Source organism: Venturia canescens, chromosome 5, assembly GCF_019457755.1.
Source record: "Venturia canescens isolate UGA chromosome 5, ASM1945775v1, whole genome shotgun sequence".
Classification (NCBI taxonomy): domain Eukaryota; kingdom Metazoa; phylum Arthropoda; class Insecta; order Hymenoptera; family Ichneumonidae; genus Venturia; species Venturia canescens.
In genome coordinates this window covers 18,812,617-18,839,768 of record NC_057425.1, presented here as the reverse complement: position 1 = coordinate 18,839,768, position 27,152 = coordinate 18,812,617, and the positions used below count along the sequence as shown (strand labels likewise).

General features: G+C 39.9%; 1 protein-coding gene and 3 long non-coding RNA genes across 4 annotated transcripts; 1 reads left to right on the top strand and 3 right to left on the bottom strand.

Moving 5' to 3' along the window:
* Window positions 1-248: 248 nt before the first annotated feature.
* On the bottom strand, window positions 249-2,927 carry LOC122411340 (uncharacterized). Its single transcript, XM_043420084.1, has one exon. It carries the CDS (start codon window positions 2,925-2,927, stop codon window positions 249-251), a length of 2,679 nt encoding a protein of 892 aa, XP_043276019.1.
* Window positions 2,928-4,169: 1,242 nt separating this feature from the next.
* LOC122411032 (uncharacterized) lies at window positions 4,170-4,667 on the bottom strand. The gene is made up of 3 exons (XR_006261058.1): window positions 4,439-4,667; window positions 4,257-4,315; window positions 4,170-4,183 (listed from the first exon to the last, which is right to left on the bottom strand). It is a non-coding gene; the product is annotated as an uncharacterized lncRNA (long non-coding RNA).
* A 135-nt stretch (window positions 4,668-4,802) lies between these two features.
* Window positions 4,803-5,667, bottom strand: LOC122411037 (uncharacterized). Its single transcript, XR_006261061.1, has 3 exons — window positions 5,271-5,667; window positions 4,992-5,186; window positions 4,803-4,906 (listed from the first exon to the last, which is right to left on the bottom strand). It is a non-coding gene; the product is annotated as an uncharacterized lncRNA (long non-coding RNA).
* A 7,567-nt stretch (window positions 5,668-13,234) lies between these two features.
* Window positions 13,235-14,231, top strand: LOC122411033 (uncharacterized). Its single transcript, XR_006261059.1, has 3 exons — window positions 13,235-13,259; window positions 13,432-13,832; window positions 14,104-14,231. It is a non-coding gene; the product is annotated as an uncharacterized lncRNA (long non-coding RNA).
* Window positions 14,232-27,152: the final 12,921 nt, after the last annotated feature.

Sequence of the window (27,152 nt, the reverse complement as noted above, 5' to 3'; positions counted from 1 at the left end):
CCCACCACCGCGAATCGTTTTATTCAGAGAAAGTATAGTCTCGGCGAGAGCCTCGGGCCAGCAGACGACAGGGCTGTCAATGTACTTGTCCCGAGACTCTACCGAGTCTCTTGATATAAAGAATTCGAGCAGTTGAAACATGTATAGAGCTTTTATTTTCCGGTAACAGTATAAATATTTTACAGTAATAACATAGATATTTTACAACGCTGCTTAACAATGTTTAAAGCGAGAGTTTTTATAAACGGTTATTTGTAGCCGTAAGGGAGCGAGCCGTATTCGCCATCACGTCTTCGCTTGACGCTCAGAGGCATGCACGATTTCTTTTCGGGTCGTGTGACAACCTGGTGGAACGGTGTACGACGTATTGAATCAAACTGTAGTACAACAGGATTTTCTCTCTCACCTATTATAAATGACCGTATTGATTCGTAATTTATCAGCGAGCTGTTTGCGTAATTCAGCGTTATGCCTTTAACCTTGCAAACCTCGCTTTCCGCGCCGCTCGGCGTATTAACTATGAAAGAATAAAATTTAGGGCCGCCTGAGATGATAGACTTAATGTAACTGCCCTCGCCGTAAGAGCTTAGCTCGTCGGTTAAATCCCCTAGCAATTGACCCGTTGGCGGTTCATACTCTCCAGGCTCTTTTCTCGTGACATAAATAACGGAATCGGTGTCGCAGTACAGAGCACGCTTACCCAGCGGTTCGAGATAGGTGTAAAGTTTTAAACGGGCTTGGGCTGTGGTGTATGCAGCTATGACAGTATTTGCTATATTAGACGGTATTACAGCATCATCGGTTTTCGTATAATTAACATACAGCACCTGGTTGTTAACAGGTAGCATACCAGTGATCTCGTGCTCGGGGCTATTTAGCAGCTCCATAAGTTTTTCGCGTGTCGACACTATTTCTGTTTGTGGTAAATTTTCGCGTTGTCCAAATTTACCCCAAAAGGAGTTAAGACAAAGTTTGGCTACCGAGCGCAGCCCCGGGTTTTTCGCTACCGCACCCCGCTCCAGCTGAACCCCTTCGGCTGTCTTAAAAGCAGTTATATAACGATCTTGGGCAGCCTCGTCATCTGCATAACCCTCGGGCCAACCGCTAGCCTCTTGTTTGATTTTAAGAAAAGTGTTTATGTACCCGGTGAAAAGGCCCCCCTTCTGTGTATCGCGGTTGTACTGCGTTATCTTATACTGCCAAATCTCGCTCACGGTTAATATTTTATACCCGCACGCAATAGCTTTTCGCAATTCATCCACTACCCAAGTACCGCTAAACACACGCTCCGCGGGGTCTTCATGAGGACACGCGTCCTGGTTCATTGTTTCGCAGCAGCTACGACATAACCCGAATAACAGGCGCTGATGCATTCGCACCGGCAGCACCGGATGATAAAGATTTTGCGGTGGAAGCACTGTACATTTAACAAGGCCCTCGACGCGGGAAAGACTGATATTATTTTCGGGACCTGTCAGCTCCCTGCACTCGTCGCCGACGTATACCGTTGGATGGCCCACCGGATATTTGCCGTACTTGCAGATGTATGGGTACAAAGAGCAAACGTCAACATATCGTATCTGCTCCCCGTCTTTCACGTCATACAGAGTGACCATGTTTTCCGTGCGACCACCGAAAAAAGCATCGCGCGGATTGAGAGGCTCCGCTCGAACCAGAGGGTGATCACTCACAAAAGCGCTCATCTCTAAATCTGTTTTTATCATCCGGTCATACGCGCACTCCCAAATCTCGGTTAACGTGTAGCCGCTTGAGCGAATTCTCTGCGATATAGCGTTTGTTCTCTCGAGACGCTCGTTCAGTGTATCACCGTCGCTTTGTACACGGTCTCTGTTTACAGTGAAACAGCTCAAACACCCGTGCCAATAGCAACCGTGAAACTGTAACACGTGGGCTGAATCAGGTGTTTCGTAGTAACCGTCTACTAATAAATTTTGAGGCAATTTAAACTCGCGCGAGCGTCCTGCTTGAATGATACGACGATTTAAAGAATGCTCCATCCACACGAGCCAAGAGATCGCTTTTTTTGACTGATTGTGAGCCCATCTGTAACCACCCGTAGGTATAATTCCCGTCGTGTTAGGTTTTAAAAAATTTTTTCGAAAGATTTGAAAGCAGGCGGACGCGATTGTTGTGTTTTCGCTAAACGGGCAAACGCGTCCGCTGTCCTTGAACATTTTCCGGAAAACCACACAGGCCTGTCTCAATATCGTAACGTCGTTTTTACAATAGGTTATGAGCTCGTTTGAAAAGTTAAATACATAAGAGGCATTCTTTAACTCGTTATACCATGCAAAAAAACGCTCGCGTTCCTCCGGGCGCATAGTGTCGGGAGAGTAATCGGCTGCGGGCGGCATCGGCCCAATATAATTTTGATTCTCGGGTCTATTGAACAGATGCGGAAAAGATCCTTTGGCGAGAGCAGTTTTTAGACCGAAAGATTTAGGCAGTGCACTCAGAGGCATGTGAAAGTAGTTCAAGCTGTCGAGAAACACGAGTTTGCCAACGCGCATTGTGATGATTTTAGTGCCGTTCATTATTAAAGACGGGAGCTGCGTTTTTTTCTCCTCGATGAAGTAGCGCAGGATAAACTGGGCGTCGAAACCACCGGCGTTATGGGCTATTAAAAATATGTGAGAGAAGTTCGGCATACTCTGTATGGCTAACTCCATAAGTTGACACACAGGGTTCGTCCTAAATATAAACTCGTGATCCCCGCAATGCTCGCACGGCTCGTCTATAGAAGCATTATCGCAGCACTTGGTGCAGACACGTTGAGCTACGCAAAGATTCGGTTCGTGAACGCGCGTTGTAGGATCACCTTTTACAGGGGTACACTGCTGCGTTTCAAAATCATAGAATATGAATATGTTCTCTTTTGGCCTCTCATCGACGCGAATAGGCCTCATATAGCACAGGCAATTATAGGGGTGCCGCGATTTACACGTTTTACAGGAACCCTCCCCGCACACATGCGTCTTTTTCTCTAAAGGTCTTATCGCGCGAAAGCAGTTACGGCACCGCTGAAGAGACTCGCAAACAGTGTTTACCCTGTGTTTACGACGGATGGTAATAGCCCTGTGATTTTCTAAACATTGTTCCCCAAAAAAATCGCGGTTACATGTCTCGCATCTGATCGCGGCAGCTGCTCCCAGAGCGCAGGGCGGTGCTTGAAGGCAGCGAGGGCATTTCTTTTTTAAACATCTATGATCCCGACGAGAACGAGCGTTACAGATTGCGCAGAAGTTTAAGCTGCCTACAGCACCACGCAGATTCAAGATAGGCTGGAAATGATGCGACAGCTCATAATACAGAATGTATAACGTGTGCCGGACTGAGCCTACTGTATCCATAACCGTCTGTGTACCGTCAAACACCGGTCTTTCGCGTCGCCCCAAAGTTAAAAACTCGAAAACCACGATAGCTAACCCCTCGCGAGCCAAATAATTCTGGTATATAGCAATTTCGCGCATACCGCAGCCAGCGGGCTGTATAACAACATTTGCGCTTCTCGTGAGCTCAAGCGCCGCCTCTTTTTGAAGCGACCCGTTAATCTGTCGTATACGCTGCCATCTAGAATGCAGAGCCCCCGAGCGTATCTCACCCCTTTCCGCGTACGCGCGTGCTGTTACTAACGAGCGCGGTAGACACAGATTGTCGGTATTTCGAATCGTTAAAATTGATTTTTTAGCAACGCCCTCGTGTGTCAAATCTTTTCGCCCCCTACCCTCCAAACCTTTAACGATACATACTTTTATATGGAAAGAATCATTAATATCCAGAGACGCTGCACTTTGAGCTATGTTTGTTATTAATTGCCAGATATCTACAAATGTATAGGCGCGGACAGGACGGAATGAAAGCCACACGGGGCCGTGCGCTAAGCAGCTCGCGGAGAACGAGATCCCCGCGTTGTCACCACCCTCACAGTGACTCGTGAGATGCGTCAGAAGATCGCGGAATGCTCCTTCAAGCCATGTTGTCACGTTTGCGCCAGCGTGAGGCTGGCGGATACGCAATGTTATCTCCCGACCACGTAGTTGAAAACGTTTGAAATAACGGGCTGTATCGTGCGTGATGATGATCCGCCCTCCCGGGGGTTGCACATCCCCGAAAGCCTCGTTCCCCTGTGTATTGCGTGTTCTTCCCCTGCCCGTTTGTATATCTGTAATCAAACAAAGGCGTGAGTTATAGAGTAGAGATCGCCGATAAAAAGGCATATTGTAACTTTAGTGTACCTCGTACTAATCGCGGTACGCCTATAACGAGATAGCTGACGAGTCAGCTGACGAGTACCCTGTGGTAAATATAATAAAGCCTTTTTAAACATATCCTGTATATACCGCAAGGGCTAGAGATAAAGAGAGAGAAAGCGCGCGAGTGAGGGAGAAAGAGAGAGAAGACGTTATTATTTCTTTACCTGAATCACACTCCATCAGCTCTTGAAACCATAGGCCGAAGCGTCTAGCTTCTAATCGCTCCTCGTTTAGACGCTCCCCCTCCTCCTCCTCCTCCTCCTGTCGAGCATCCATCGGATACACCCCCAGCTGATTCTCGGGCTGTACGAGGTCATCTTCCTGCTGACGATGGTGGTGATACGATGGACCCGCTATCGCTCCGTCGTCATCGTTTGCTCTGGCTTGCCGGTACACAGCTGTTTGGGTTATTTCATAATTTCTGTTTATTAACGCGGTTTATTTTTATTTTATTATCATTGTACGACTATGCTTACCCAGTATATCTGACCGATCGCTAAACATCAAGGAGAGGTTGAGAATAGTCGACGCCTCGTCGTCATCAGACTCGGGTTGCAGCGGTATCGGTTCGGCCGATGCTGCCGAGGTGCTCGCCCTAGGCTCTTCCTCAGCCCTCTCCTCATACTGCGGTTCTGAAAAAAAATACCGCCCCAGTAGTTTTTATGTCTAAAAACGAAAATCGAGGATAATAACGTCAAAACAGAGCTGAATACGCACGGTAGAGGGCGGTTTGATGCTCTGCTTCCTCCACAGCTCTCGTCGCCTCAGCGAGAGCCTCTTCTTCTTCTTCGTCGCTCACCGCGTCGTAAAACTGCCGATGGCCTATGGTGAAATCCTGCGGTATCGGCTCGGCCGGGGCTGCCGAGGTGCTCGCTCTAGGCTCTTCCCCTACCCCCTCCTCATGCAGCGGTTCTGAAAAAATACCACACCCAGTAGTTTTTATGTCTAAAAACGAAAATCGGGGATAATAACGCCAAAACAGAGTTGAATACGCACGGTAGAGGACGGCTTGACGCTCTAGATCCGTTTCCTCCGCAGCTCTCGTCGCCTCAGCGAGAGCCTCTTCTTCGTCACTCCCCGCATCGTAAAACTGCCGATAGCCTATGGTAAAAATAACTGCTGTATTGCTAACCGCCAACAACAGTGATTTATCGAGCTAATGGTACTTACATCTGATTTCATCGACAAGGCCTCTTACGCGGGGAGCTTCTAAAACACCGCGGCGCTGTAACTCCTCATACACAACACCCAGCACTCGTTGACCACTTAATATGCCTCTGTTATAGGCCACCACTAGAGCGCGTAAAGGGGCCCACCAGATCACGTATTTAAGTCTGTTCACGAGTCGATCACCCGATAAACGCAGCAGCTCGTAACACCATAGATCATTACACCGACGTCTCAGCTGAGCGCTATGTGGTTTTGTTAGACGTAAAAGACCCAAAATACAAGAACGCACTGATTCATCCGACATTGTAAGGGGTAATCGTTAAATATCGCTCTATATAACGGTTGAATCGCTACTGACATATCTCGAGCGAGAAGATAGGTGTGAATCATAATTAAAATGCTAGCGATATTTTTTTTCAAGACGGCAAAGGAGCAGTCGCTGAAGTTTTACAGTACTCTGCATGGTCCCCGGTGTTTGCGTGAAAAAGCACGCGCACGAGTGAGACAGCTTTGTTTATGCCTGTGCAAGCATATTTCCGAGCATATTGCTCCATCTCCTGTATAGCATCTTCTCCCGAAGACCGAGCTGTGTCTTTAGCCCTCGGAGATACGCCCTTCATAAGTGAATCGGTTGAATCCGCAAAAATAGCATATAATAAAGAATATATATCGGTGGGGTTTGTTTAGAGGTATCAAGAGGCTGCAGCCGTATGCGTCGATTTGACAGCTCTGTATAAAGCATCGCGTCTCACGGGAGAGCGAGAGAGAGGTTTGCTCGCTAAAGGATCAGTGTGATGAGAGCGAGCGAGACGATATACGGTATCACTGCTACAACTGTGAAGCGCTGTGCCTCTACACCTAGCGAAAGAGCGAGTGAGAGAATGCACAGTTTCGCGAGTGTGAGCGAGAGGGCATATGCTGTTGCTGCTGCTCTCGCGCTCGTGCGCTTCACAAGAGAGAGTGAGCGAGAAAATGTATCATGGCTCCAGGTGTGGGCGAGAGGCTGTGCTCTATCCTCGTTACAGCTCTGGAGCGCTCGGCCGATGCACGTGCAATTCTGATGACGCTGCACGGCGGCGTCGCGAGAGCGCAGGGCCTCGCATCTCATGAGAGAGCGAGCGAGAGGCTTTATCACGACACGGGTGCGAGCGAGATAGCATGCGCTATCGTTGCCACGACTCTCAAATGCTCGAGTATTGTGCCTCACGAGAGAGAAAGAGGATGTATCATGACGTTGGAGCGAGCGAGACGGTATATGCCATCGTTGCTGGCTGTTGCTTAAAGAACCAGCGCGATGCTATGACTTAAGGTCAATGCTGCGATGACGTACTCCCCCCCCTGCTTAGAGGCTGTGCCCGGTGAGCGCGAGGTACCGCATCTCAAGAGAGAGCGAGCGAGAGCATATACGTTGACGCGTATGCTAGCACGAGAGCGAGCAAGAGGGTGTACGCCGTCGAGGCTGCAGCCACGTGCAGTTTTGATGAAGCAGCGAATACCTCAAGCTCTCGCGAGGCATCGCGCCTCGCGAGCGGCCTTATCTAAGCGTGAGAGTGAGCGAGAGGGCATGTGTGAATCCTTTGCCCCATATACGAGGATGACTGCATCGGGCCGAGGTGTCGGCTGTTTTTACGGCCCCTCCTGTCCTTCTTTTACCCCCGCAATGATGTGCTCATCATAAGCACGTATTTGCATAAACGTCTTAGCCTTCTTTGCCCATCAGTCTTCAATCGAGTCGCGCGCGAGTATCTCGTCCCGGTCACTCTCTCATATTCTGTCGGTCTACAAGTTTTTCCTTTTTTTTTTGTTTTCCTCAAAATGTATCCACGCTACCGCTATTACGAGTTTCTGTCTCGCTCATTTACGTGCCGCGTCATACGGTTGTTGAGCGTTGCGTCCCTGTACATCCGTACCGACGCTCTAGAACAATTGTATCTCCACGTGGTAGATTTAATGTATAGTGAGTTTAAAGACGGGAGGTTGGGCCGGCCCATCCAAAGCGAGGAGGCAACGCCGGGTGTGAACTGTGTGGTGGTGCTGCAGGGCTCGCGTATTGCGTACCGTGGGGAAATAGTGTACTGTGATAGCGGTGATTTTGTCGAGGTGCATCTGGTGGACCACGGTGACAGTGAGTTTTTCGATTTAAACTGCCTCTACCACCCCTCACCGGCGTTAGAGGCGATACCGGCGCTCGTGATAGAGTGCTCCCTCCACAGCCTCGCCTACTTAGAGGCTTTTCACCATCCCATCCATGAGATGGAAGCGCTGTGCGAGGGGCCTCTTACGGCTACGGTCATGAGCCCTCCTACACGTCACTCCCTGAGCATCCAGCTGTTTGCCGAGGACTGCCGGGATCTCGGGGGTGTTCTCGTGAACGAGCTGCAGGCCGCCTATCCCGATTACGACGAAGGGGTTGAAGACGGGCTCCTCGGCGTTGCTGCCGCCCCGGACGACCCAGAAGAGTAGTGTGTGTGTGTGTGTGTGTGTGTGTGTGTGTGTGTTTGTGTGCGCGTGAAAAACAATGGTGCACGAGACAGCGTCGTGGAGCCTGGATCGGGGACAGAGAGAGACGCGTCACCCTGGTGAGTTTTTCGATATATATTTTTTATTTTATTTTATTTTTATTTTTATTTTTTATTTTTTCTTTTTTTTTTTTTTGATTTTTTTTTACCCGTTTTAAAAATAAAATTAATATGTATAGAGATAGAGAGATTTTTTTATTTTATATTTTTTACAAATATAAAATAAAAAAATATACACCGGAAAAAACGATGGTGCACTATGACGACGCGCTCACCCCCTCCGCACACCCGCAAACCTCTCGCCCACAACGCCGGCCGCTCGGCCTAGTGGGGGAAAGGAGTGGGGATAGGAGTGGGGGTCGCCATAGTGCACCACCTACTACTAAGATTAAAATGGGACACCCTGTATATATAAATATATATGTACAAACCATGTGTCAGTTTGTGATCGGATAAACAGAGTTTCGACGTTACGAAGTGCGTGCGGGATAAATAAAAATAGTTTTCGTCATCTAACGAAGTGCATATTACTATTTATTTTGTTAAAATTTGTGATCAACTGAACCGCTAATAATTGGAAATAAGTGTTAACTGAAATAATTCTCAATTAAACCAGAGTGCGAGAAATATTGTCCAGTGTGAATATATCGTCAGTTGCGTGGTTATATATCATGTGTAAATAGGTTATATATACGCATTAATAAAAGAAAAACACACGGAACTGTTCGAATAATGTTAGAAACTATAATTGAATAATTGTTTTCTAATTTATTTGTTGTGTTATCATTATTTTAAAACATTCCTATATTTTGCTTGAAATTAAGTTTGGCTCTGCCCTCTCCGATCCTTGTTTTCACCCCATCGGTTTGCAGCGGATCGATACATATTATTAATTCCTTGCCTGAAATGTGTCCTCTGATTTCTACTACTTCTTCATGCTGATTGAGGTAACATCAGTTGAGAGGTTTCTAACCATGATCTTCAATTGCACATTTTGTAAATCAGATTTTTAAAAAAATGTCTGGTCTTGGTATAAGTATAGTTATTTTTTTTCTACATAGTCTCTCGAGTGATAAATTTGGAAACTTGATCCAGAAAGCCTTTGGATGCTTTTTTTGCTAATAATATGAAAAGTCGAAACTTCGGAATGCGGTAGGCAAACACAAATTTTGACAACCATACTTATCAAATGACATGTATGTTGAGTATTCCTATTCTGCAAACTGCAAATGTGGAATTATTAAAGAAAAAATTCATTATGATAAGTCTACTGTTGCTCAGTTTTGGATGCGATTAAGTATAATGCCTGCAAACATCATGGAATCCTACAAAATTTCTGAATGTTATGTGCGCTATGTCATTTTAATGTAACATCATGACTTTTAACAACTTTTCACTATAATACTACAGATTTGGATTATGGAAATACAGCAAAAATCTGCAAACTATAAAATTTATATACTCTGCCATTCATTTTACTTTTTGACTCTCTCTATAACATAATGTGACGAAACACTCGAACTCGAACCTAACCTCAAAAACATCGCGAGGCGGCGCGATGTTTTGACCGAGCGCGTACAATGACCGGTGAGATGCGTCACTGCTGGCCGGCGGCGGCCGTACTGGAGGGCAATACAAAGGCCCGATACAAGCCGCGTATTAAAAACTCGAACTATTATATTTTTTTTCTTTTGTTAATTAAAATTCAACGCGATTTCGCAAAATATTGTAACAAGGCTCAAATGAAGCGGAAAATTATAAGGAATCGAAGAAAATTAATGAAAAGGTTAAAACTTGTAGAAAAATTTGTATTATTTCAATTAGAGCGAGACGCGTGCTTACGGCGCATGCGCGGGGGTAAGCGTTCATGGGCTATAGGAACCCGAACGTGACTTTTCCCGATTTTACGAATAAAATTGAAATTAACGATAATAAATAAAACAATGAGGCCAAATCATAAAAACAATTAAATAATGGCAATTTTCATTAGAATTTTATTATTTTAAAGTCACGCTGAGCTAAAAATTATTAAAAGAAGAATTCGGCGCATCGGGCAAAATAGAGATCAGCCAATAGCAAGGCGCGAATCATGGCAAAAAGCCAATAGAGAAGCCCGTTACAAGAGAATGCGCAGAACACGTCCGAAACAGGGAAATTCGGCGTTTGAGAGATTTTAGAGTGGGGAACGGGGTATAAGAGTCGGTGCACGGCAGTAGATATACAACACGGGTTCTGGATACTTTTTTGCTGAGTCATTGTCACGATGACGTCATCACTTCGAATGTTCTAGAACGATGACGTCATCATTTCGAATGTTCTGGAACGATGACGTCATCATTTCGAATGTTCTAGAACGATGACGTCATTTCGAAAGTTCTAGAACTATGACGTCATCATCATTTCGAACGATGACGTCATCATTTCGAAAATTCTGGATACTTTTTTGCTGAGTCATTGTCACGATGACGTCATCATTTCGAATGTTCTAGAACGATGACGTCGTCATTTCGAATGTTCTAGAACGATGACGTCATCATTTCGAATGTTATGGAACGATGACGTCATCATTTCGAAAATTCTGGATACTTTTTTGCTGAGTCATTGTCACGATGACCTCATCATTTCGAATGTTCTAGAACGATGACGTCATCATTTCGAATGTTCTAGAACGATGACGTCATCATTTCGAATAACGATGTCGTCATTTCGAAAATTCTAGAACGTCATTTCAAAATGTTTTAGGAGACGCCCTTTCCTGTTTTACCGACTGAACATTTCGAAAAAATGTTGGAACCATAGATGGAGTCATTTTCACGATGACGTCATCATTTCGAATGCTCCAGAACGATTTCCTGTTTTACCGACTGAAAATTTCGGAAAACTGTTGGAACCGTAGATGGCGCAATTTGGATCCATCGGAAATGGCCATCAGATGACGTCATCATTTCGAAGAACGATGACGTTATTCCGGATGTTCCAGAATGATGCATCATCTCGAACCTTCTGGAACCTCCGATGACGTCATTTCGAATGTTCCGGTTCTGGATACTCTGGATCCAATGGAAATAACCAATCAGATGACGTCATCTCGAATGTTCTAGAACGTCATTTCAAAATGTTCTATGAGACACTCTTTCCTGTTTTACCGACTGAACATTTCGGAAAAATATTGGAACCGTAGATGTCGCAATTAATAGTCGCTCCTGGTACATTCCAAGAAATTTCAAATCTGATTGATGATGTCACCTCGATTTGAAAAAATTCTGGAAAAATGTGTGTCATAGTGAGGATGTATCCTATAAAAGGAGATTTTTTCCCTCATCATCACTTTATGCTGAATACTTGAGCATCACGATACCGTGAAAACCAAGCTGAGCAATGGAAGCCATTTTGGATTTGCAAGGTTTCAAGATGCCTATCAATAAGTTCGTATTGAAAGAGCTGGCTGCCGTTAAAATTTATCCTAGTGCGGAAGCTTATGAAGAGTTTGGAATCCCATTCACATGGAGGCTTAAACCGTAGATTTCGCAATGGACAGGGAGCTGGTCCTGATAATAGTACATTCCAAGAATTTTAAAATCTGATTGATGGCATCATCTCGAAATGTTCTATGAGCCCTGTTTTCTTTCCTGCAAAAAAAAAAAAAGCTAATTTTTTTCTCGGAAACTATTCAGCTTAGCTCAAATTATCTAGGAATAAGAATATATCTTAGAATTAGTCAAAGAATACTCACAAATTTTTTAAGAAAAAAAAAAACAAAATAGGCAATGTTAATTTTTTGATATTTTGGAAAACCAAAAATCATCTCAAAAATATTTCAAAATTTTTTAGGATATTCTTTGGCCAATTCTAAGATATTTTTGTACCTACATAATTTGAGCTAAGCTGAATAGTTTCTGAAAAAAAATTAGCTTATGTTTTTGTAGAATATTTACGTTCCTACCACCATATTGTAAAATTACATGAAAATTCCCTGTTAAACTTCAATTATCGTGATCACCCCTGATCATGACTACAGTATGAATTCTTTGCGGTAACATTGCAAAAAAAAAATACAAAAAAGTTTTTTTCAAAAATGTTCACGTTTTTTACGTTTAAATCGGTCATATTTTTTTCTTTCTATCTCATCAGAATTTTGAGCCAATATTCTGGAAGAGCATACAATTCTACGTCGATTTATTTGAAAACAAAATTTTTTCAACGCCGATAACATAAAAAACAATCGCGTTGAAAGTTTGGTAAAAAATCAAGACGCTTGAGCGTTAATGAGTTAAGAAAGAAAATAACTCATCTTTCAAACATGACATAGTTCAGTCATTAGCTGCACTATAGAATGTATCCGCGATAGTTCGAGCATGTGTGTAACAAGATGCCCTGCGGATGCCCCTACCACGTGGAGAAAAAATAATTATTTATATTTTTCTGGGGGTCACCGAGTGACGCAAGTATTTATAATCAAGTTTGCTCTATGATTCAAGAAAAAGTTTCGAATTATTACTTGCTTATTCAATTACGTTTATAACATATGTTTTTCCGCAGTGGAGCGTCTTATCTCCTGTAACCCGATCTTCTTTTGCGTGGTCCAGTGACACGAGACTCACGAAATATGCATTACGCAATTATTAGTATACTAATTGTTTAAAATAATATTTTATGTGAAATATCTTTTGTAAAAAATGTTTTGCAATTATAATTTGTAAATAGAAATAATATTTTTAAAAAATCTTTGGAAATGCATCTGAATTTGAAATGATTATTTATTAAATATTCTTACTGATACATAGTTTTGTAAAAACTTTTAGAACCATCTATCGCTAAGAAAATGTTCTATTTTAATAAAATATCATTTTTTCCATTTAAAAACAATTTTTGATTGTGAGTATTGGATCACTTTTATCATTAAAAACATAATATATATTGTTTGTTAAAGTAATTTTTTATTTTGCATATTATTTTGAAATTTATTTATTCGAATGTTCTTGATATTCTTATAGAAGTATATGAAGAAATTTCTAGAATTATTCGAACAATTTTGAAAAGTATTTGAAGCAATCTACCATTTTACTTGATTCAAAGAAAACATTTTGTAAAGAAGTCTGAATATTTATATTAAAAACTAATTCAATGTTATAATTAATTTTTTGAAAGAATTTAATGAGAATTTGTGTAAGTCGTATTTAAATCTTTCTCGAATCACTAAACATAAACATAAACATTTGAGACTATATAAAGCGACACATCGCCAAGACGGACCCATCAATCGCTGAGAGTCACCGAACAGTCAACATTATAATCAGTGAGTAATATTTCGTGTGTAACTTTTTTAAAGTCTTCAAACATCAATTGTGTGGAGTGATTGTTAATCCAAAAATAATTTTCAACGTGATTCTGAATTAATTGTAATAAACAATTGATTTTAAGAGGATTTAAAAATTCTATTTCTATAAGTTTCCATTTAAATGTTAAAGATTATGGAAGTATCATCATCAACTCGTACAACAGTCGTTGCGGTCAGCGTACCGCGACAATGGTTGTCAGCGTGTTCAAGGGATGTATTGGAGAGCATCTTACGGCGAGCACTCCGATCATACATCGTGGCTGAAAACGATGTATCAGTAAGAATCGCGGGGATAGAGGCGCAACTGGTTGAATTCCATTTCGGTGAATACTGGTTCGTGCCAAAAAATCTCTTCAACGACAATAACGATGACAACAACGACAACAACGATAACACAGACAAGGGGAATGAGAATGACAACGACGACGACGACGACGTAATTGTCCTAGATGACAGCAACGATAACAAAGACAAGGGAAACGAGAAGGACAACAACGATGATGACGATGTAACCGTCCTAAATTAAACATGGTAAGTAACCACATTTTTTTTCTGTTATCTTGTCTGTAACATTTTTTCTACACGTTCCATCTGTAAACGTGGATCGTTCACGTTTCTATTAATTATTTCCTGAAAATTTAATTTTTCTCATAAATTTTATATTCAATATAAAGTCATAGGTTAAAGAGTCAAAGTTGTTCTTGCTCACGAACGATCTAGGTTTACAGACGAAAGGTTAAGAATTATAATTTCAATAAAATTAACTAGAAATTAATATATGTTTCTGTGTTTTTCTTTTCAGTATCGCCATCAACTGCGGTTCCAATACCACGATCGTGATCACAATTATCATCATCATCATCCCATCATAGTATCATCGGGAACGAGTATCAGAATTTTTTTATAAAGTTATTTTGACTCAATAAAAAACTATTTTTTACAAAAAAAATATTTCATCATGTATATGATACATAAATCATTACTACAATAAAAAGGTTTTTACCATCCTTTATAATTATAAAAAATTGTTTTTCATTAAATATGGTAAAATTAAATGTTTATCGTGTGTACTGGGTATATTATTCCAAAATTATAACCTTCCTTTATTTCACAATAATTTCATCTTTGGATACATACGCACACAGCGTCTATCATTCAAGTAATAGTCTATCATTCAATAAAAGAATTTAATTCTCGATCTATATACATCCTATATACATTCGATATACATACATACGATTCTATATACATCCTTATCTCAACAGATGATGAAAACAGAATCCGTCACGCTCCGTATGTAAACAGAGCAACGATGCACTCCCGAGGTTGTTTCTATACCCATCCTTATTCAACCTATCACCAGTCCGAATACTCAAATTCACACAGCTGTTCCGGTCATTAACCCTCAACACAGTTGAAGGCCGAAAAAAAATACCTGAGACATATTGTAAATCTTCAATACTCGATTAAAGCCATTTTCGTTTTAAGACGTGTAGACATTTTTACATTGAAATAACACACTTTCGGGGAAATCGATCGTTAGTGTTTGAGGATTAACTTTTAGTATATTTTTTATATTCTTAAGAAAAGATGATACGAAAATATGTTTTTTACATTTTTATTCGTTGATTGTTGTTATACATTTTTCAACAATTTTGCATGGAAATAAAAATGTTTACATGAAAATAAATGTTTTTTACATATAAATAAATTCACACTGGTTATATTTTCCACCCAAAGGGCGCACATGAAGATGATTTTCCACAGATGCTTGAGTCATTTTTTGAAATTCCTCAGGATATTCTCGGAATGCTTTGGTGATTCTGGCTCGTAGAAATACTTGAAATTCGTTCTCAAGTTCCATTGTGATTTGTCCTCCGAATGTTGTATTGATTTGCTTTAATCCGGTGATTTTGTAGATTTTTCCAGGCTCCAAATCTACGAATTTCTTCGTTGGTAAGAAATTATCCATGCGACTGACTTTGTTGATTATCGACAAATCCATATTACTGAGATCACTGTTCTTGATATAAATATAATTGTGACAACTTTCTTGTGAGATTGTTTTTATCACTTTTCAATTGAATGAGCTTTCGAAGTTCTTGAATATTTTTCAAAAATAATTCGATTCTCGTTTTTAATTCTCGACGATCCTTATTTCGATCTCGCATTTGGTTTATGGACATCATGAAAAATTCAGCCTTTTATACTCATCTACCCCTTCTCCCTGGATTTTTTCTGAATGACATCATCTATCCCGAATGATCCAGAATATTCTATTGATATTATTTATCATGAGTTATCCAGAAATATTTTCCATCGTGAATGCTGCCATCTACTCGCACTTTCTGGAATATACTCTCCCCAGACGACGATGGAATTTTCGTTGCTCATTCGTTCTATACTTGGGGTTAAAAACATACGAAAAAAAAGGGTGGTAATTTATGGTTTTTCAGAAGCCCTCAATGTTGGGAGCCTTAAGAAAAACAATCAATTTTCATTAAAAACTTTCGAATTTTTTTTGTACCTTATTTATGGGAAAAATGTAGAAAAAACTTAGAAATTTTTTTTTCATTTTTGTTATGACCATGACTCGTTTAACATAAAAAACGTGACCCTCAAATTTGATTAATGTTTGATCGGTTGCAACGAAGAAACGATTTGTTAGATCGTAATGTAACTTCGGCAGGGTTTTTGGGGGTATATTCAGCTGTAAATGGCATACTCAACATCAGTCATTTCATGATTATTTGAAATTTGGCTACTGACTTTCTGGAAAACCATAAATTACCTTTTTTTCGTATGTTTTTAAATTCACGATAAGGATGGAAAAAAAATTCGTCTTCAAGATCGCAACGGAACCTTGTACGACATTCATTACAATTTTCAGACCTGCCCTTGAATTTCCTGTGCGACCATTGGTAACCGAGATATCGTCGATCAAAGACAAAAGTGTTCTTCATTCAAAGTTCAACATCTGAGCAAAAAATGGTCCTACCAAAGTTTTTAAAAAAGCAAATTGAGGCTTAATAAACCAGATATCCGGTCCATACCATGGCTTAGTTGAAAAAAATAAATCTACGCTTGTGGGATTGATAAAAAAGCATAAAAATTTGCTGTTTTTTTCTCGCACTTTTTCTCAAAATTGCGCAGAATATGTAACTCTGTATTTTTTTCGTCATAAGATCTTGAAGATAGAAACCGGAAGCTTCAAAATGCGTTTTTTTTTTTTAGACCTCGATACGACCATTTTTCACTGAAATATAACATTTTAAAAAATTACTAAATCATGCAGAAAAATTGATATTTAAATCTAAGTTCATGCTTACAGGTACGTCTTCCTCTTACCGGACATAGCGTAGACCGGCTTTGCGTAGATTTTTTTTTATCATTTGGAACCGTTTTGGGAGGCGGCGCGATCAATTTTTTTTTTACCCATATCAAGGGCCACCCTAATATATATACATATATATGTACACTGTGTTCTATTAATGCCTGAACCTGGACCTGTCATAATGCAACTTGAACGGTCGGTAACAATTGATAGGTCCAGGCATTAATTTCTAAATTCATTTCGAAATTCTCCTGAAATTTTTTTTCTCCAAAACCAATGCAGGTACCTTAAACTTCTTTGAATTCCGTTGCAAAGTCCAAGAACAGACCTGTGACGAAATATTTCGAGTACAATTTCGACGAAAAATAGGTCTTTTTTCGTGAAAATCAACGTTATAAGCCGAAAATCATATTCCAGCCTCCAACCCGCTTTCGAGCGTGCTCTTTAGTTTCTAATTGACAAAACATATTAGAGTACGAAGAAAAAAATTGCCAAAGTCCACGGACAGACCTGTGACGAAATATTTTCAGTACTATTTTGATGAAACATAGGTCTTTTTTTGTGAAAACCAACGTTATAAGCCGAAAATAATAAATAATTCATAGAAATTTAAACTAAAAGCCTATAGTCTACTGAACATAAATATGGAACTTTTGAGAAAAAAGATGTGATATCAAACCATAAACTTCCCCTAGGAAAAAATATTGTTTTATAAAAAAAATACTGAACAATTCGAAAAAAATATCACAAATCTTGAAAAAACATTATGTTAAAAAAAAATAATCTGTATCTATTTTTTAAAGTGTCAAAAGAATCAAATAACAAGTAAAAAATAAAAAACCGAAAAATCGCGCTTGAAATCATTTTGGAAACCGATGCGTCATTCTTCTTATTTCATTCGAACAGCTAAATCAATTTAAAAAAATTCTATCTAATTATGTGCAGCATTAAAATTTATTATATCAATTCGAGTCCAAGTATTTTCTAATAAATTGAAAAAAGTTACCATTTGAGTTACGTGCAGCACTAAAATTTATGATACATTTATGATACAACTAAGATACAAAGGACAAGCAGTTTATGAGTCACTCCAAATTTTGACATTATTAAAGTGGTCTAAGAAGCTTTTAAATCCACAAAAATCACATGCAAGCTAGTCATTGCTTACTCTACGCTGGCAAAGGCTTATAAGAAAATCGATTCTTTTCAGACTTTCTGGAGCTGCTGATATTATTCACAATATTCGACGTCGATTGGATCGATACAAATTATGTTTAAATATGAGTTAGAGGTACTTGTTCGGCCCATCACTTTCCATTAAAATCGTTTATTTAAATAAAAATCAGGGCTTTTTTAGAACTGATGGAGCCCAAATATTCATGCAGAGGAAATTTCGAGAGTTATCTTCAAGTAATTTTCTCTTAATTGCACTCATTTAATAAGGATGGAAACGAATTGTCCTGTAGCATACAAGGGATGTTATTGTGCATCGATAAATAAAAGATATTTTGCACATTAAATATGTTCAAGCATTCAAAATAATTTCCCGGTTTGTATTGCAATGACGGCAATTTCTACTTCTCACTTCTTCCAGCGAACGAATTTCATTCGTTATAACTAACCTGTACTATTATTAAGAACATTAAACTAATAATAATTCGCATTTCAATATATTTTAACCGGATGCTGCCATACAATTTCATTTTTTTATGATTGATTTTTATTTGAATGAATAGTGATGGGCCGGACAAGTACTTTTAACTCATATTTAAACATAATTTGTATCGATCCAATCGACGTCGAATATTGTGTATAATATCAGCAGCTCCTGAAAGTCTGAAAAGAATCGATTTTCTTATCAGCCACTGCCAGCGTAGAGTAAGCAATGACTAGCTTGCATGTGATTTTTGTGGATTTAAAAGCTTCTTAGACCACTTTAATAATGTAAAAATTTGGAGTGACTCATAAATTGCTTGTCCTTCGATTGATATCATAAATTTTAGTGCTGCACGTAACTCAAATAGTAACTTTTTTCAATTTATTAGAAAATACTTGGCCTCGAATTGATATAATAAATTTTAATGCTGTACGTAAATTAGATAGAATTTTTTTTAGGTGATTTAGCCCTTCGAATCAAATAAGAAGAATGAGGCATCGGTTTCCAAAATGATTTCAAGCGCGATTTTTCGGTTTTTATTTTTTACTTGTTATTTGGTTCTTTTAACACTTTAAAAAATAGATACAGTTTAGTTTTTTTTAAAGATAATGCTTTTTCAAGATTTGTGAAATTTTTTTCGAATTGTTCTGTATTTTTTTTATAAAATAATTTTTTTGCCCATTTTTTATAAAAATTTTGTTTTAAAGTTTTTTTCATGGATGGTATAACCTATTTACAAATGATATAAATGATAAACTTATTTTCAGTCAAACGAATTAATGAAATCTTAAAAAGTTTCATCGACATGCACCGCGTATTTTTTTATTTTATTCTTTTTTACACACGACAGATCACAGATGTTACGTCCCAGCATTACGCTAAACGCCCCTCACTTTTTCTCTTCAACCCAAACGCTATCACGAGTATATTTCTAACCTTTATGATCATTTGTCGATACATAGTTCGTATCTAAGAATATATATAAACACAGAGCGTATCCAGACCATCCATAACAAATACATCCTGCGAGACACTCGGCGCTCGCACATATTTTTTTCCTCAACTGTTCATTCTTTAAACACTCACAACGCGTGCCCTAGACTCTCCCCGACGTTCCGGCACCATAAATAATCCTATAAGACGAGCACGGAAAACCAGGAATAAACACTCCAAGACCGATTTCCTATCCTTGAATTTATTATCAATGCAGCATTTCCTAAATCCACACAAAATTCCAGAGATGCGTTCCGAAACTCGCGTTTCCCACGAGTCCCGAAAACAGATGCTCTTATCTCAAGTGCAACACGTGCACATCTCAGAACTCCGCTCAACACACTTTCCCTAATTCTAAGAAATCTCGAGCGACTTTTCCTCCAATCATATCTCCGGAAAAGTCTCCCCCATATTCAAATCCAATCATCAAATCAGACGATACTTTTTACCCAATCCAAATTAAAAAACCACAGAGAACAAACCCCCTTTACAGCATCCTACCCCCAAAAAACACATCCTCCTCTCGAACTCTAACTAGGCTAAGAATCTTAGTTGTTAGGCAGTTAGCATCGAACTATAAAGACATTAACATCGGAGAACTCTCCTTTCTCTAAATCCTAATTCATCTTAGAGAGCTCCGAATAATAGGTAACTCTTTGTTTAACAGTTTAATTTCTTAATTTGTAAAGTAAATAAGTGCATAAGTGTCTCAATAAACACATCAGAATATTTTGTAATAAACAAAATATCATCGAGTGTACTTATTTCATCAAGCCTTCGACACCGCTCAACAATTGGAAAATCCTTCCAATTCGCGGGCACAACCTCAATAAAAGGTCACGTATACCTGAAAATATAGTATATGTTCTCGGGCCTCGCACAAGTCCCAAAGAAGACTCACTGGCAGAGGTACTCAACGTACACTCTGCTTCTCTAAATCGGCGACTGTGCGCCCCCAACTAATCCTCCCTCCTGGGACGTAACATATTACTATATTAAAAACTGGTGGCAGCGGAAACCAAAAAAAAACACCATTTTTTAATTTTATATTAAAAACTGGTGGCAGCGGAAAACAAGGAAATCAACACTCACCATTTTTAATTTTATCTTCAAAACTGGTGGCAACGGAGAACAACAAAAATCAGCAAACACCAATTCTTCAATTTTATCTCCAAAATTGGTGGCATCGGAAAACAACAACAAAAACCCACCACTTTTAATTTTATATTAAAAATTGGTGTCAACGGAATTCACACCGAAGGACAACATCGAAAATAAATATCAACAAGTATCAACGAACTCTAGAAATCTCCTCCAACACGTACGAGTACTCCAAGCCATCGGAGGGACACAGCCATAAACCATCGGCATCATCGAAGAGCAGGTCAAAAACACCAGCAGCGGTAGACTACTAGCAGGATCATCACCACAGCTCAACAACGAGTTCATTGGCACGTGTCACCCAACTACAAGATCTTCGTAACGTAAGTCATAAAACTCACAATGTCCAACGAAGACCAGAACCCCACGAACGTCTACGGACAGGGCGGACCGCCAAATCAAAATAACGCAGGTCAGCCGAATCCACAGAACTAATTTGGACCAAATCCCAACCCTCTACAAGTTAATGTAGATATAGACGTACTCAGTAGATATATTGCAGATAATATTCAACGTCAAGCTCCCCAATATGTCAATGCTAATCGAGCACCAGAAAACACACCATACCCCATACATGCGAATTATAAAGATTTCACTAGGTATGTACCAGAGTTCGATGGTACAACAAAAACATGTTCCCTCAATACTTTTATTAATTATTGTGAATCCGCAAGAGAATACACTCAAGCGGTTGGCGAAAGACCAGTAGTCGCATTACTGAGAAGTAAATGCAAAGGCGTTGCATGCGAAAGTCTAGAAAGTTTTACAATTTCAACAATCGATGACCTCATCAATATTTTGAGAAGTAGATTCATTACATCGAAACCCTTGTTCGCGTGGCTCGAGGAATTAAACACTTTCGAACAAAAAGATAAAGAAACATTGCTCGCTTTCTATAGTCGAATCAACTTGCATCTTACTCAAACTCAACAGGCCATCGGCTTGTCAAAATTGCAAGACCCGGAAGGAGCAAAAAATTACGCTCGAGACATGGCAATAAATCAATTCCGTAGAGGCGTAAACCCAGCTTACAGCGCTCACATACCTATCACAGTCTTCGCTACCCTCGAAAGTATTTATCAACAGACAATCGAAATCGAAAAACTAGTAGGACCAATAGAAAGAAATAACAAAAATCAATCAACCTGCCTCCCTATTAGTTCGCAAGATAACAAAAACTCAAATAATAAATCAATGCAAAACACAAACACGACCGGTAAACTTTGTAAATTTTGCAAGAAAACAAATCACGTTACGGACGACTGTTACGCTCTTGCAAAACAAAACAAACAATAAGAACAACAACAAAAACCTCAACAATTACAGCAACAACAAACGACTGAAAACAAAAGTAGTGTATCTTGCAACTATTGCAAAAAACCGGGACACGTAATAAACGACTGTCGTAGGAGAGCGTACAATAACGGTAAAAAGGCTGCGGCGAATGCAGGTAACCAGCTGGGAAACGAGTCAACGACCTCTCCGCCAGGTGCCTCGACGGGACAGAATCAGTAGAGGCACCAAAATCCGAAAGACCCGAAGAAATAAAACGAAATATTCTTCGGGCTAATTGCAATCTCAGCGCGTCTTCTCATAACTATAACGCGCCAACCATCGTATTAGAGTCACGGGACTTAATCAAAGAACAAACCCTATTCCTCGCTGACTCGGGATCGCAATTAAATCTAATCAAAATTCAAAACATCGCAGATAAAAATACAATAAACGAATCGATCATTTACGAACTATACGGAATCTCAAGTTCCGATAGACCTAAAACTCTCGATCAAATTAATATCGCTATTCATGGAAAACCGGAAATGTTTCATGTTGTAGGCGACGATTATCCTGTAGAATTTGATGCAATACTTGGTCATGAGACCCTCGGTAATAGCAACGGTAAAATTGACTGGATGGAGAGGTGCGTGCAAATCAATGATGTAAAAGTACCATTTACAAACACCGAATCATTTCTTCTGCGGGCCAGACAGAAAATGGTCATGTTTGTTCGAGTGGGAAATACTCTAGAGACAGGCTACGTACCCTGCATAAGATTTCCAGAAGGCGTTTACGCAGGCGAAGCATTGATGAAAAACACCGACGGCAAAGCTTACCTTTACGCTATCAATACCCTTGACAAAGACGTTAAAGTGGACGTTCCCGTTATATCCCTCTATCCTTTTGATATGAGTACGGACGAAAACGAGGAACAGAACGAAGATTCCGCAATTGGCAAAGCTAAAATACATAGTATCCCTTCTCGGACGCGAGAAAATCGTGTAGAAAACGTGATAAACCTTTTGCGCCTCGACCACCTTAATGTCGAAGAGCGAGATGCGGCAAATGCACTCGTTGCAGAAAACGCAGACCTCTTTCATTTACCGGGCGACCCTCTGAAACCAACTAGCGAATGCAAGCATCGAATCTTAACAGTGAACGACAGACCTGTCAACACGAGACAATACCGACATCCACCCTTTCATAGACCAGAGATCGAAAAACAAATTAACGATTTATTAGAACTCAATATAATCGAACCATCTAAATCTCCGTACAATTCACCGGTGTGGATAGTTCCGAAAAAAGCAGACTCAAAAGGAAATAAAAGATGGAGACTTGTGATCGATTTTAGAAAACTCAACGAAGTCACGATAGGAGACGCTTATCCTTTACCCTTAATAACCGATATCCTTGATCAACTCGGCGGAGCAAAATACTTTTCAATTTTCGATTTAGCATCTGGATTCCACCAAATACAGATGGATCCAGCAGATAAACATAAAACAGCTTTTACAACCCCCCACGGTCACTATGAGTTTAACAGAATGCCATTCGGTCTAAAGAATGCACCAGCAACCTTTCAGCGCCTAATGGACCTCGTACTTAAAGGTCTTCAGGGCAATGAACCGTTCGTATACCTGGATGACATAGTCATCTACGCTCGTTCCTTAGACGAACACAATAGTAAATTCAAAAAATTGGCCGAACGTCTACGAAATGCTAATCTTACTCTCCAAACCGATAAATGCGAATTTTTAAGAACGGAAGTACGATATCTAGGTCACCTTATATCAACTGATGGCGTAAAGCCCGACCCTAAAAACATCGAAGCGGTTCAAAAATTTAACGTACCAAAAACCCCAAAAAACGTTAAAGAGTTTTTAGGACTTGCAGGTTACTACCGGCGTTTCATAAAAAATTTCGCATCAATAGCAAAACCATTATCAGATCTAACGAGCAAAAATGTCGAATTCCACTGGAATTCAGAACATCAATTAGCATTCGAAACGCTGCGTGATAAACTCTGCTCTGCTCCAATCCTTCAATACCCGAATTTCTCCGAACCTTTCATCGTGACAACCGACGCATCTAATTATGCGGTCGGTGCAATTCTTTCACAAGGCAAAGTCGGTCAAGACCCTATGGTGGCTGCTGCCTCAAGGGTCCTAAATAAAGCCGAACGGAACTACTCCACCACCGAAAAAGAGATGGTCGCAGTGCTCTTCACAATAAAAACCTTCAGACCCTACCTTTATGGCAGGGAATTCTTACTTCTAACGGATCACCGACCACTTGCTTGGATCGACTCAATGAGTGACCCGACGTCGCGTGTACTGAGATGGAGAGAAAGATTAAAAGAGTTCGAATATAAAATCGAATACAAACCGGGAAAAATAAACACAAACGCTGACGCACTATCGCGTAATCCAATAACTCTCCCGATAAAACTCAAATGGCGAATCAGTCAGACACCTACAGGTGGAAAGCTATTAAGCTTGAACCCAGGTATCGCCAGAACATACTCGTCTGTTTCAAATTCAGACAAAAACTTAAAGAGACCCAAAGTTTCTTTCTCTAATTCGGAAGGTGATCAAAAAGATCCCTCCACATCAATCCATGTTTCAGAACTAACTGATTACACGGATACGGAAGTTCCTAGAGAAACGTACGTTAATCAAGTTGGTGGAGAAACAAACGAAATCCTAAATCATCAGCGATCTGATCAATCGTCTGATATATGCCTCAATAATGGGAGCATCCTAAATCCAGAGCTCGAAGAAATAAATTCGTCTAAATCTTTTAATTCCGAGCATCATACGAATTTACGAGAGCAAAAAGAAAAAACAAGTTCGTCTAAATCTAGTAGCACAGAGCATCATACGAACTCGTTACAAAATCAAAAAGCAAACTTGTCTAAATCAATTAACTCTAACCCTCATACAAGTTTGCAAAGAAAAAAGAATTCGTCTAAATCTTCAAATTCCGAGCATCATACGAATTCATCAAAAAATTTAAAAATAAATTCGTCTAAATCTTCAAATTCCGAGCATCATACGAATTCATCAAAAAATTTAAAAATAAATTCGTCTAAATCTTCAAACTCAGAGCATCACACGAATTTATCAAAAAATTTAAAAACAAATTCGTCCAAATCAACCAATTCAAAACGCGACGCGAATTTGTCTCTCAATTCAATCAAAAAACAAAAATCTCAAAGTAGCAATTCAGAAAACCAAGAACTCTATTCGGAATACGATAGATGTAAAAGGAAAATCCTAATGAAGAAGAAAGATCGCGATAAACGACACAAATCCTACAGCACTCATAAAAATCGATCTCCCTCTTCTTCAGAAGAATGCGAAGACAATACAGTCGACGCGGTCTCTTCAATCGCAACAGATCAAGAGATTTACCCATCCTCGGATCAGAAAATTTCTGAGGAACAGGACAAATCCTTCATAACCCTCGAAAATATACACCCCGAAAACTCTAACCCTGCTGAATCAATGGAGGTCACATCACCACATTGTCTAAGCACACCTTCGGCCGAATCCAGCACAGAATCCGACGAAAAATCCCTGTACTTTACTCCTCAAACCCCTCCAATTCTCAGTGACCACATGTCACCAAGAATAACTGAGATCCCACAAAAACCTTTAGAAAAACGTACACAAAAAACGGCAGAATTCACACCGCCCCCCAGTAAACGTACGAAAAGAAAATCGCACAGCACCACAAGCTCTCTCGAATCAGGGAGTAATCCAGATAGGGAAACCCAAAAGAGCGAAACTCAGTCTCAAACATGCGATACACAGAACCCCGAAAACAGCCAGGAAACACCAAGTGATCTAAACGGGAAAGAAATAGCCCCTAACGAAAAAACGGTACCTGACACAAATTTAATATGCACAACGCTCTCGAACGAAAAGCCTAACGCCATAGAAAATAAAGAAAATACCATTTTAACACACATTAAATCCCCAAAAGACAGTAAAGACCCCGTAGTAATGGCAAATACGGTTCACAACGATCAGTGGAAAATTCCCAAGCCCCTCAAGAAGCAAAGAATGAAAAAACCACCATTGTTACCGACTCGTAGATCGTCAAGAGAAAGAAAACCAAAGCAATGCACATATTGTTCACAAGCGGGACAACACACGCATGAATATAAAAACTACACCAAACAAATCTAAGATTCAAACAAAACCGGGCTTAGCCCACCCCAAAGAATAATGCCTACAGTCGTATCAACGACGAGCATTCCAGCAAACCCTCCTAAAAACAAAAAACAAAAACGTACGGACAAAATTCATAAAATTCTTAAACGAAATGACACAATCATCGAAGACGAAATTTGCATATCCCCGGAAAACGAAAACGACAAAGAAGCGTCGTCCGAAAACGAAAGGCCGCTAAGCCTCCACAACGAAAACAATTTTGAATTATTGCACGAGGACGAAGTACCGACAAACCCCCAAAGGCACGAACCCCTTACACCGACCATAAATATCGTCACACAACCTCCGAGTGAAACTCCCCCTCCAGCGGGAGGCACCCCAAATATCGTGAACGATAGCGGCACAGAAATCGACACCGTCAATACTATCGAAACAAATGACAATTTAGAAATGGTCAAAGACAACTATATATGTTTCATCTCAGCAGACGGTACGGTGTCAAGCGAGATTGGCAAGAGACTAATCGAACTAGGCTTCCTCACCTTATTCCCCTCGAACAAACTGGAAGTAGGTCAAGTACTAGTTTCAGGCTCTAAAAATAAAAAGACATTTGGCTTAGTCATTCAAGAAAACGATTCATCACCCATCACTCTAGAAAATTTCACAAAATCATTAAAAAATCTCAGAATCAAGATGGAAGAATTAAAGTTGAATTCAGCAGCAATTTCTCAAAAAAGAAATAATTTCGACCCTTCAATTTGGATCAAAATAAAAAATCTCATACGCGAAATTTTCGCACATTCAAAAATCCAAATAAAAATATGTAAAGACGAGATTACAACTCCACCTCAAGAGCACAGATTAGAAATAATAAGAGAGTGCCACGACTTCCCGGTAGCAGGCCATAAAGGAGTCACCAAGACATATAATAGAATCCGTCAAAGATATTTTTGGGACAATCTAAAAAAACAAGTAGAAGACTACGTCAGGCAATGCGAAAGTTGTCAGAGGAGAAAATTGGTTCGAATAAAAACGAAACAACCTATGGTCATTACCGACACCCCGATCGACGTGTTCAATAAGATCGCAATGGACATAGTCGGACCGATAACACCGGTATCAACCCTAGGTCATCGTTTTATCCTCACCATTCAAGATAATCTCTCGAAATTCTCCTTCGCAATTCCGCTCATGAGCGCGACAGCAAACGAAATCGCAGACGCACTGGTAACAGAATTCATATGTGT